A 12,935-nucleotide genomic window follows, 5' to 3' on the forward strand; every position below is an offset into this window, starting at 1 on the left:
ACAAACAGGCAAGTAGATATGGCCCGTAACATTTCACTTAGTTGAGCATGAGAAATTTTAACATGCTGAGGAATAGCCATAGTACAAAGGTTCAAAATATAAAGAGTTCATGGTAGGTAAAAAACATATCAACTCTAGGTTAATAGGATAGGCAAGCATCAGGACTTATACCAGTTGACCACATATAGGAGAAGAAGCTAAATATTGAAATCCGCCCTAAAGGTCTTAGGTAATACTAAAAAATACAGGATTGAACAAGTCAAGGAGCACACATTAGAGTTTACAAATAGCAAAAAAATATGCCATGTTTGTTTAGAAGTTCAGGCAATATTGGCATTTAGAAATCACATGATCATGGATTAGCTATAAGAAAGTTAACAAGTTGTACATGAATGACTCAACAGGAAGCAATATATCACGGACACATTTTGGGCATGAACTAGTTTCTCACAAGAATCTAAAGCAAGGCATGGAGATGGACTCATACAAGCAACAAGTACAAGTACTAAGACACACACGAACACAAAGGCTAAGCAGACTTGAGATGGTCAGAGATCATTCAAGCTGAACACATGTATGGGCATACATCAAAGTTTAGAATTTAGGCAGGTTCAGATGCAAGAAAAGTACAAAGCCACAAAATAACTTCAAAGCAAATAGGACTACAAATAGAGACAACACAGTATCATATTGGTTCACAAAAGCTTAAGTGACATAGATATACAGAGCATGAACATACGCAAAAGAGAATGAAACTGCGAGAGTCAAAGGTACTTACCCATTATAAATTAACGAACAAGTAAATGAGAAGAGCAATTTCCAGCAGTAATTCAATTATCAGTAGCAAAGAGAGAACAACAGGACCCCAAACCTAGTGCGTCAGAGTTCACAAGGGCTTCAGATGAGCCCCGAGCAGAGCTCGCACTGGGAAGGTTGATAAAGCAAATTCCGGTGGCCTTGGCTTTCAGCCGGCCAAGAACCAGTAGTTTTAGAATAATAGGGTAAGTGAGGGAATACGAGTGATTAAAAGTCTGTCTAAAGGGAAAATCAAGGTGGAGTTATATAGTATTCAATTGGAACAAACTAATCATGGAAAACAATCAATTAACCATAAAGAAGGAAAGAAAAGATCTCAGACAATCAGAACTGATAAAGGAGATAAAAATATCAAACCCTAGTTGGGTCTAACTAGAATGTGCAAAACCGTTCCTCGTTGAGCTGTAAATCAAACCAAAGGTGCAAAACCGTTCCTCGTTGAAAGTATATAAATGGAATCATCATCCAAATCCCACAGATTCAAGTTAGCATGGTCTGATTTTGTATATAATACTTGCAAAAATCGGGCAAGTACCTAAGTAATACCACCAGGGTCGACCAGTAGCGAGGTAACATAAATATGGTAAGCAAATAATGGATGAATCACATTGTTAACAAGATTCAGAGGGGTTGAAAGAGGAGGCAACTAGGGTTTTTTCAGAGAAGAAGGGAAGGTTCGAGAGAGTTTAGGGGCGGCTGGACGGAGAAAATGGGTCTAGGGTTTGGGTTATAGGGTTATAAGGAGAGGGGTAGGTTTATTATAGGTCGTTGATCATTTGAGATCAACGGTCAAGATCAAAAGAGGAAGGGGGCGGGTTGTTTGGACAGATCCCGACCGGGTTTGTTGGCTAAAGGGTCGTTTGGTCTGGGCTGTGGGAGTGGGCTAGGTATTTTGGGCCTGTTTTTGGTCTGAAAATTGGCCTTTACTTGGATAAGATTTTAAAATACACAAAATCAATTAAAATAAATTATTAAAACAACTAATAAATAATAAAAAATATTATTTATGAAATAAAAATTCTTAAAAATAAAAACTCAAAATTATAAAAATATAGAATGTTATTTTGACATAAATAATATAGTAAAAGTAATTATTTGTAGAATATAGACTATTATTGCAAATAATAAGTAAAAATATAAATATAATTATACAATGAAGTAAAATATTATAGAATATGCATATGGGTATAAATAATCAATTTGGATGATTAAATCACTCAAAATAATTTGAAAGAGTAATTAATGAATATTGGACAATTTAGAAAAATGTAAGAAATCAAATTTAAAAGCTTATAAAATCACATACATGGCATGTATAAATTAGATAATAATGCAAAATAATATTTTGAAAGTATATGATACTTTATAAAATATGAGGACAAAATTGAGTATCAATAATGAGGATGTCAAGGAAGAATTTGACGAAGATCCTGAAGAAGACCTAGAGGAGGAGATTCCAGGGAAGATTATTGAGTTGTTGGCTGATTTCCATTATGTACCATTTCAATTCTCTAAGGGCAATCGTATGATCCCATGAAATCTTTGTAAGCCCCGAAATCTCCTCCAGGCTCTTCTGTTGGTGCTAGTTCCTCTGTTGCCGGAGATCTGTTATCCTTACTTTTGATCCAAAGAACAGTGTAAAGTCCTAACACAATCACAGTAGCACCAAGCATCCTGCAAAAAAGTGTACATCTATTTAGTTTTGGTTGCAACTCTTATATGAGTTTTAGAATTAAAATATTACCTTCTGAGGTTCATTTGTTCATGGAGAAGTAATGTACTGGTTACAACTACCATAACCATATTTAAGGGAGTGAACGCTGTTAGGAAAACTAGACCATTGTATTTCATTATGAATCCTTGTATGTAATACGTTAGTCCTGAACAACATATCCCCTGGATTGTGACATGAAAAGTAAGTAACTTTTAATAGACTTAACATGTAGAGGCAAAATATTTCTTGAAAGAGATGTTAGGAAACATTGATCTTTTTAACCTACTTACACTGTACACGACCGCAAGAAGCTTTGCGTCCCAATGGATGCTCCATACTACAGTCTTTTTTCTTTCCATCACCGCTGCTACTATACCTCCCTTAATTGTCCCAAGAAATCATATCCATGTCGTGAGGGAGAGCCCGGCAGGATAGGACCGCGATGTGATCGCCTAGGCATAAAACAATACTAGAGTAAGATTTTTGGCTTATTCCTAATAACTTATCTGTAACTAAGTTCTATCTTTACTAGTAAAATTATGAAGCTTGTCGAACTCAAGCATCCACTTATTAGCAGGAGGGAACCTTTAATAAAAATATTTGAATTTGAGTTTATCCCACCATTTTGAGATGCATGATTAGGCTTTCCTTCTGTTTAAAGTTCAAACACAAGGCCTTGTACCAGAATCTTTATCAGTACACCACCAAATGTGGCAATGGTGCCAATTAGCTTGGCCGGACTGCAGGGACTTTTAAGATTCATCCCTCTTTCATGGCCACATATCTTTCCGGCTAAGGAATGGCGTCTCAAGCCTGAATAAATAAAATATGTACAAAAAGAATTTAAAATTACAATAAGTACCCCTTAATACACAGTGTATTAAAAAGAATTAACTAGCCCATGTAATGTAACAACATTATAAAGATCTTTAATTCCATATTCTAGATCTCAAATAGCTTTGAATGTACGTTGTAGAAATATGAACTATTAAGTAATACTAACTAAGAATGTAAATCACTACGTATATAATATTTTATTGTAATAGGTTTTCAAGTGTTTGATTTAGAGATACAAGGTGTGTATTTGAATGAGACAAGGGTATAATTTACTTGCATATCCAGCCCATTATTAAAGTAATGATAGGAATAACATTGCAGATGCAAAAGTTATTGTATCTTTCAAGCCTAGAGAGAAGAAAATATAACGGATGACTGGTCTGTTAGTCAAGAGAAAGATCTTTAATTAAATACTGATTGCATGGGGAAAAAATAATATTTTATGTTTGAGACTTACTCCACTATGCTAAGAGCTATAATCTTAGTAAATATTGCACGAGCCATTTTTTTTATTTTCTTTCTACTACTCATAACTAGGCTAGAATTAAAGTTCAAACATGTTAAGTGAACATAAGAGAGGAAGAGAAAGAAGAATACTTGTCTATAAATACCGCAAAAGGAGAAAGGACCAAAGTAGCCACTGCATATCGATAGAAGGCAAACACATAGGCTCTTAACCCTTCATTCAGAGCAACTTTCGACAGGACATCGAAACATGCTAGCACACATTGCAGAAAGACTGCAACAATGAAAGGTCTAACTCTGTTGAATAAATTCCTCATTTGGATGATTTCTATTCTGTAAAGGTTTTCAGTGTTGTTGGATGAATTCCTCATTTGGATGAAAGGCCTGGATATGTAGGTAAATTATACCCTTGTCTCATTCAGAGAAAATTTTCTATAAAGCTTTCAACATATGTTTCTCTGCTACTTTCGTTAATGATTTTACAGATAGGAAATTTATTTATTAGCAAAATCACAAACAGATTCTGATTTTGTATTATCACCCTAGCCCATTCTTCCCCCTATCTCCTATAATTGATTCTCTTCTATATAGAGAAGTTGGTCGTCGTGTCAATTGCATAACAGAAATCTGCCATCTCCTCTTCCTGCTTCCAACACTGAAAACCTTTGCATAACAGAAATCATCCAAATGAGGAATTAATTCAACAGAGCTAGATCTTTCATTGTTGCAGTCTTTCTGCAATGTGTGCTAGCATGTTTCGATATCCTATGAAAAGTTGCTCTGAATGAAGGGTTAAGCGCTAATGTATTTGCCTTCTATCGACATGTAATGGCTACTTTGGTCATTGCTCCTTTTGCGATATTTCTAGACAAGTATGTTTCTCTCTCCCTCCATCTCTTCTTATGTTCACTGTTTACTTAACATGTTTGAACTTTGATTCTAGCCTAGTTATGAGCAATAAAAAGAAAATACAAAATCTAACAGACAAGCTGAATATCTTTTTACATGAATACAAGACCAAAGATGAATCGCGCAATACTCGCTAAGATTGTAGCTCTTAGCATACCGAGTAGTCTCAAACACAAAAAAAAAAATCTTTTTCCCATGTAATCAACATTTAATTAAACATCTTTCTCTTGACCAACAAGCCAGTCATCGGGTAGATTTTCTTCTCTCTAGGCTTAAAAGATACAACAACAACTTTTGCATCTGAAATGTGCAACGTTATTCCTGCCATTACTTTAATAATGGCTTGGATATGCTAGAAAAATTATATCCTTGTCTCATTCAAATACACATCTTGTAGCTTCAAATCAAACACTTAAAAACCTATTACAATGTAATATTACATATGTAGTGATTTACACTCTTGGTTAATATAAGTTAATATTTCTTGTTTCCGCAACTCAGCTACAACCTACATTCATAGCTATTTGAGATCTAGAATATGGAATTAAAGATCTCTATAGTGTTGTTGTATTACATGGGCTAATTTAATCATTTTAATACACTATGTATCAATGAGTATTTATTGTAATTTAAATTCTTTTTGCACATATTTTGTTTATTCAGGCCTGAGACGATGAATCTTAAAAGTCTCCGCAGCCTGGCCAAGCTAATTGGCACTATTACCACATTTGGTGGTGTACTGATAATGATTCTGGTACAAAGCCTTGTGTTTGAACTTTGGACAAAAGGAAAGCCTAATCATACATCTCAAAGTGGTGGGATAAACCCAAATTCAAATTATTTTATTAAAGTTTCCCTCGTGCTAATAAGTGGGTGCTTGAGTTCGACAGGCTTCATAATTTTGCTGGTAAAGATAGAACTTAGTTGCAGATAAGTTATTAGGAATAAGCAAAAAATCTTACTCTAGTGTTGTTCTATGCCTAGGCGATCACATCGCGGACCTATCCTGTCGTGCTCTCCCTCACGATATGGATATGCTTTCTTTGGACAATTGTGGGAGGTATAGTAGCAGCGGTGATGGAAAGAAGAAAGACTGAAGTATGGAGCATCCATTGGGATGCAAAACTGCTTGCGGTCGCGTACAATGTAAGTAGGTTAAAAGATCAATATTTTCTAACATCTCTTTCAAGAAAAACTTTGCTTCTACATGTTAAATCTATTAAAAGTTCCTTACATTCCATGTCACAACCCAGAGGATATGTTGTTCATGACTAACGTATTACATACAAGGATTCATAATGAAAATAGGGGTCCTATTTTTATTACAACGTTTAATCTCTTAAACATGGTTATGGTAGTTGTAACCATTACATTACCTCTCCATGAATAAATGAACCTTGGAAGGTAAAATTTTAATCCTAAAACTCATATAAGAGTGACAACCAAAACTAAACAAATGTACACTTTTTGGCAGGATACTTAGTGCTATTGTGATTGTGTTAGGCCTTTATACTATTCTTTGGGGCAAAAGTAAGGATAACAGATCTCCGAAAACACTGTTTTAAAGGCACAGTGCCTCATTCTCTCTTCATGATTGCGGATCATATTGCTGGTACCGACAATGTAATCGATGGTCGGCTCTCTTTGAAAGATATGCTCTGTAGCCCATATTTGCAACAACAGGTTGCAACCCTTAAAGAAGTCATATCCCCTTGAACATGATGATAATGCCTTGAATAATTCTGCCAACAACATCGGGACAAGAGTGACCCACAAATTCCCCCAAAATGTGGCCAAGACTAGAGGTAGCACATTAATGTTGATCTGCCCTTTCTGCTGTGAAAACAACAGAAGTCCCAACAATGCCAAAGAGAACATCAAAGGGCGAAGGTTCTCCATGTTTCCCTATCATATTGAAATTCTTCATGATGCAGATTATAGCTTTCTAGATGCCCAAACTATTCAACAACTGGTCTAGGCTTATCCACCCGTCTTCGACGTTCTTTAGGTCCATGTTTCTCTTCAATCCCAATACATAGAGAAACCTATGACACGACAGCATGGCAACTCAGTAAAGTTGGTAACTTCCTCGAGCGTTAGTGTTAGCTCAAAGTCAACAAACTTGAAAATCGCTTTGGTTGGATTTCAGAATTCTATCCACAACCTGGTAAGCACTCTATCACCTCGGACATTCATCAACGCGGTCAGCGCTCCAAGATGTGTCCTAATTCCATCTGTATCAGATGTTTTTCCACCATTTTTTCAACTTGTGGGGCGCTCCTATGACCATGCTAATTTCAAAGATGTTGTGGTTGATTTCCATCTAAAAGGGAGAAAAGGCTAGGTAAGTGTTTTGCTCCGAATCCTTGGTGCCTTAATCTGGCAGCGAAGTCGTCAAGTCTTAAAACGAGAGACTTTTTAGCTCCGGTATTTGTCACACCTCATTTTTTTCCGGGTTGTGGAAAGAAACAAAAAATCCAATTGAAGTGACATTATTTGAAAAGGGATTAATTTAATTAATTTTAAAGAATCACCTCTTAGAATTATTTAATTACGGTGTTCCAAGTCACCAATTTCAAAATTCCAATTCAAGGAAAATTATGACTTTGTTTATAGTCAGCAAAACACAGAAAATGGATAAAGAATTCTGTTAACTCGGGAGAAGGTGTGAGACACTCTCGAATTCCGTGATTTTAACACGGTCGCTTAACAAATTACACTTGGCTCAATTATCCGGATTATTACATGTTTTAAGACTTATGTACATTCCGTCTTTTACCACTTTTAATTATTATTATTTATTATGGAATTTATTGAAACAAGATGCAATGTCGCACACTTGTTTTGCATTGCAAATCACGCCATGTGAAACGCACCCACGATTTACAACATGTTTATTATTATTTGAAGTTGAGAATCAAGGCACACGAGGGCACACTTGAACTTGGGATTAATGTATCATAGACATGCTGCGGGAGCCGTACCCATAGCCATGATAATTTATTTATTAATCTCGCCTAAAGCGTCTAGCGATATTCATAGATTGATCATTCACGTCTCGAATTATTGTTAGGCTTCAGAGTTATAGAAATTACTGGAGGACATGGTATAAATTAGCTACTTTTATCATTAAGAAGGTTATCTGTTCTATAGAGCCATTAAGATGTTACAACTTAATAAATTGCTAATGCTCTACTTTTGGAATTATTCTAATTATTGCTTATAAAGCAAGTAGATCAAATTAACGAGCACAAAATGACATTCTTTTAACTTAACACGCTCATGGCCTATTCTTATTCCTGCCAAGAAAGAAACAACTCTAATTTTTCCATTTGTCTAATTTACCAGCCCACTTGAATCACCACTTCAACATGCTAAAACAAAAGAAATGTAACATTACTATTACTACTTACTTATATAGAAGCCACAAACTTGAGGAATTTGGGGTCGTCCCGCTCCAGGTTGCATCATCTTATTGGTTCCTTTTAAACCGTATCCCCAAAATGCATATACATGTGGCTTAAGATCTATGAACCTATGGGCCCCGCTAAAATTTCCTTTCTTTCAAACCTGACTGCATTTTAAGCTAGAACGTGTGTTTGAATAAAAAATATTATAATTAATCCGACATAACTAATCCAAATAATCTATCCCGACATAACTTATTCTGGCATAAGCCGTATTTAAACCAAACGACCCCTTAATGTAATCTTGTTCCTAGCCAATAAAAGCTTTTATACCTATAGTTTTGATGACTTTTTGGTCCCAATTTTTTTAAGTTTACCCATGAGTAAAATATTTTTGAAGGTAAATTAGGATATACCTTTTTAACCTTTTTTGGAAATTAATTGAGAAACCTATTTGACTTGGTAATACTAAATTAATCTCATTAATATTCACTTTGGATTTTATTTATCTTAGCACACATTTGGATAATATTTAGTTGAACTTGAAAATAATTTATTTGAAGTTGAAGTTAAAATTGAAAAATGCTATTTGTGCTTGTACACTAATTTTCTAGAAACAAAAATTCAAGGTTTGCAAATGAAAATTATTATTTCACTTGAAATAACACATTGAATACAATGTGACGTTAGGTAATGCTTGTAATAAATTGCATCACAAAGGAACATGTAATGTTAAGAGAGATACATTATTGGTATTAGTCAAATAACTTTTAAATTATTTTTGCATAATATAGTAGAAATGTCAGGATGATGTGAGATTACAGTACTTATCTTTGAATTGATCAAATTGTAATTGATATTCTATAATAAATACTAGATAGTGTTACTGTCCTTGTGTCGCCTTGCTCCAGACTATGCATTCTCATTGACTACCACGTATGATTTATCTTAGCTGCTTTATTAACTTTCGTCTATATTTAATGTATTGTCCCTTTTGATTTCAGATCACGTATATATAAGTGATGGTACATATACTTCCTTTTAATCTTATTATAGTTGACTTGGTTATCATCTTTGACTATTGTAAACTGAAAAAATTACCTCATATGAAGAATTACGAATCACATGAGTCACTAAAAGAAATGAAAAAGAAAACTTAACACTAAAATATTTATAAAACTTTTTTGTTTACGTCATTGATAACGCTTTTTTTAAAAACAGTATTTAAAAAAAATTCAAAATAATCAAACTACTTTAAAGTTGAACCTCATATCAGAAAGATTTAAATACTTAGAAATCAACCAACTGAACTTACATGTACTCAAATGAGTTAATCCATTAAAACAAAATATATATCCCAAATAATACGAAACCAGTAACGCAATTAATATGAAAGAGATCAAGTATTTTTAAAAGAGCAAATAAAATCTATCACGAGCAAATAGAAAACACTTAAAAAAAAAAAAATCAAAGCAACTGTATACTTAAAATGTAAGCAAGTACCGAGAAAAAATGGAAGTGAATGGACCTGAAAATTTACATCTCAATCCGCCCGAACGGAGCAACGATCGGCGGACTGAAACGCCAAAGCAACGAATCGGAGCCTCGACATAGAAGCCTCGCCGGATCTTCGACGGAGTTTGGTTGCTCGACTGGTTTTCGTGGCTGATTTTGCTGCTCTTTAGGACTGTTTCACGGGAGATTTTGGGACTATTTTGGGGTTAAACATTTGCTCTTAATGAAGAAGAAAACTGTAGAAAAAAGGTTGATGAGGACCCCCTTTTGCTCAAAACTACCCGATTTCCCTCTTGTCCCTCCATGCGTTCTCTGTTTTCCGTCCCCCAATCCCCTTTTCGTGTGTTCTCGGAATGTGCCCTATTCTCTCCGTTCTCCCTCTGTTATATCGTGCAAATGTGATATATATGGGTATTCTTGGGGAGAAAGGGATAATAACGGGTGAGTTTCCAGGAAATTTCTTGGTAAAATGATAAGGGCTGTGTCCTCATTTGTCCGAGTCTGCTGCAAAGAAAAGCAAGAAGTTGCACGAAAAGGACATGGCAAAAATAGGCCATGGCTGACAGGCAAACTTACTCAAAAATGGAGAGGGAGAAGAGGAGAGAGAGCGACTAGTTTTCTCTCCAAAATCTGATAAGTGACGAGGAAAATTCGATATCATATCCACCGTTGGATCCCAATCGATGGCTCAGATTGCACCTTCTAGAGACTTCTTTGAAGTTGGGCTATGTATTTGGACCAAACGACAGGCCAGATTTGCGCTAATGTTTGGGCCAACATATTGGTCTCAAGTTGGGGGAAGAAACATAATTAGACAATATTTAAGAAAATTTTACATAAACCTAGCAGAGTAGGTAATTAACATAACATATTACATTCCTTAATAAAAATTTATAAATCTGGATCGAGAATCAGGAAATCCAAATCAATTCAATTCCTAAAAAAATCAAGCTGACGAGATTCACGGAACAAACAATCCTAAACGTTTGCTTCCTATTTCTTTGCTAGGTAATATTTTCAAGAGAATGTATCATTTTTATACATAAAAAATTAAATGTTAATCAACTATCGAAAAATTACTTGCACTTATTGCTCACATTTCATAATCTCTTTATTCCCATTTACAAAAAAATAAATCTAATAAATCTGGATTTTAACATGTATAATAATATACATACGGAATCCTGAAATATAACTACATAATTACATTAATATATATTGTATAAATCATGTATAAATTCTAATAAATTATGTAAAAATTATAATAGATAATTATACACGATGTAAATCATGTATAATTATACCAAATAATATACCAAGTAAAAACCATGCACATTTTAATGTTATATTTTATCATAAATTTTTCATATGTATATATTGATTGTATATTAATGTTAATAATAATGGACAATAAATATATACGTGGAATACATATATCGACAATAGTATATAATTATGTATAATGTATATATACACAATATAATGATTATATTTAATAGCACTAGTTTAAATATATGTGCGTTGCACGTGTGTTTTGCGTCGGTCAATATTATATATGCTTACATAAGAAGATTAAATTATTCGAATAAATAATTAAAATTATAATAAAAATACAATATTTGTTTAAATAATGAGAACAAATATTATTTCATGGCAAAATATATAGTTTAACCATGAAACTTAGGGACCAAATCCCTATGATGCACCTTCTCACCGTGGACAATTTTTATACACACAACCTTTCTAAAATGTGTCTAAAACACATCACTTTTTTCTTGATAAGTTTTTATTTGGAGATTGCATCCACGTGCCAATCAAAACACATCACGTGTCATAACTCAACTATATGGGTGTGTAAAAGATTGTTCGTGCTCAAAAGATGTGTCATAGAGATTAAGTCCTAAGTTCCGGAGCCAAACTATGTATTCTACCATTATTTCATTGACACAATAGCTCAATTGAATACCTTCTAAACATGCAAAGATAATGACTTTAGTTATATTAGATGTACAATATTTGTAGGTAGACATATTTTGTTATATGAAACACTAATATGTTAGTATGTTATATCTCACCTAACATATTTTTTTTTATAAGCGATATTGTTGGTGTATGTTTTCTTCTATTTTGGCTACTCTATCATCACAAAAAATTTCTTAAATTCTTATTGGTCTAAATCTAAAACCCGTTCTTTACTACGTTACGACCACATAAAGGTTGAGATAACTCTAAACTCATTCTGATTTCCAATCTTGGATGGACTCTACCGATTTTGAAATTTCAAGAGTTCCTAATGATAAGGATAATTTTTAAAATTATAGAAAAACAAAATGAAAAATTTATAGCTGTTTCAAAGTTCCAAATATATTAGTTTAGCTAAACTTTAAAATATTATATTCTAGTCACAAGTTTACGTAATATGGTTGTAGGAGAATTTAATTTTTTAAAGGATATAAAAGTTGGTCAAATAAGAAAATAAATATAACTAAGGTAATTTTAATGAATTTTAAAATTCTAAATATCAGAAGTTTACATAATCCAAATAAGGCAAGATTAATAAGCAAAAATATAATTGATTTTAAATTTTAAATATTAGAAAAATTAATTAAATATTAATAATTTTATCTAATGTGAAGTTTATTTTTAAAGAATATAAAGATCAACATTTCGGGTTGGGGGTTCGTGCTACTCCATATCAATGACTAGATAATATTAAAAAAAAATACATAAATATTATTAAATATTATATTTGAGTTATAAATAAAAATTAAAATATGTAAAGTTTTTTAAATTTGTTTTCTCTCTCGACTCTCCTAAGACACGACATATGTAGAAAAAATTATAATTTATTAAGCGTTCTTCACTTGTATGTTATTCTAGCAATAGGATTATATTTGTGATTAATTAATGCCAACTAAATTAAGGCAATAATTGGGTTTAGTTTTTATAGATGTCAAGTCATCGTAGAGTACATGTCAAAAAGAAGGTCCTTCTAAAGTGTTCTCAGTTTCTATTAGTAACCGGAAAAAGAAAATACCATATAAGAAACTAAATATTATTATAAGCAAGTTCATGTGCATCAATGTCGCCTCACCTTAGTTCGAAGTTACTGCACAATAAATCATACCAAATTTACCACTCATCAACAAATATATGATCCTATAATACTTCACAGACATTCAAAAGCTGAGAATTTGTGCTATTCAAGTACATGGATATAATTGAGCTTCTGAATAGTGGTTTGTCTATAGATAAAAATTAAAATCAAAGAG

At 33.3% G+C, this 12,935-nt stretch overlaps 1 protein-coding gene across 2 annotated transcripts; it reads right to left on the reverse strand.

Annotated features, from left to right (window-relative positions):
* Nucleotides 1-307: 307 nt before the first annotated feature.
* On the reverse strand, nt 308-10,494 carry LOC104093792 (WAT1-related protein At2g39510-like). 2 transcript variants are annotated; one of them, XM_009599611.4, is made up of 4 exons: nt 9,677-10,302; nt 2,821-2,982; nt 2,561-2,712; nt 308-2,490 (listed from the first exon to the last, which is right to left on the reverse strand). In XM_009599611.4, the coding sequence occupies exons 2-4, from the start codon at nt 2,887-2,889 to the stop codon at nt 2,328-2,330; spliced, it is 384 nt and encodes a 127-aa protein (XP_009597906.1). In that variant the 5' UTR covers nt 2,890-2,982; nt 9,677-10,302; the 3' UTR covers nt 308-2,327. The 2 variants fall into 2 exon arrangements, 1 of the variants encoding a protein (XP_009597906.1); XR_685712.3 differs by lacking the exons at nt 308-2,490; nt 2,561-2,712; nt 2,821-2,982 and adding an exon at nt 4,802-7,064 and having other exon boundaries at nt 9,677-10,494.
* Nucleotides 10,495-12,935: the final 2,441 nt, after the last annotated feature.

This window comes from Nicotiana tomentosiformis, chromosome 1 (genome assembly GCF_000390325.3).
Source record: "Nicotiana tomentosiformis chromosome 1, ASM39032v3, whole genome shotgun sequence".
Lineage (NCBI taxonomy): Eukaryota > Viridiplantae > Streptophyta > Magnoliopsida > Solanales > Solanaceae > Nicotiana > Nicotiana tomentosiformis.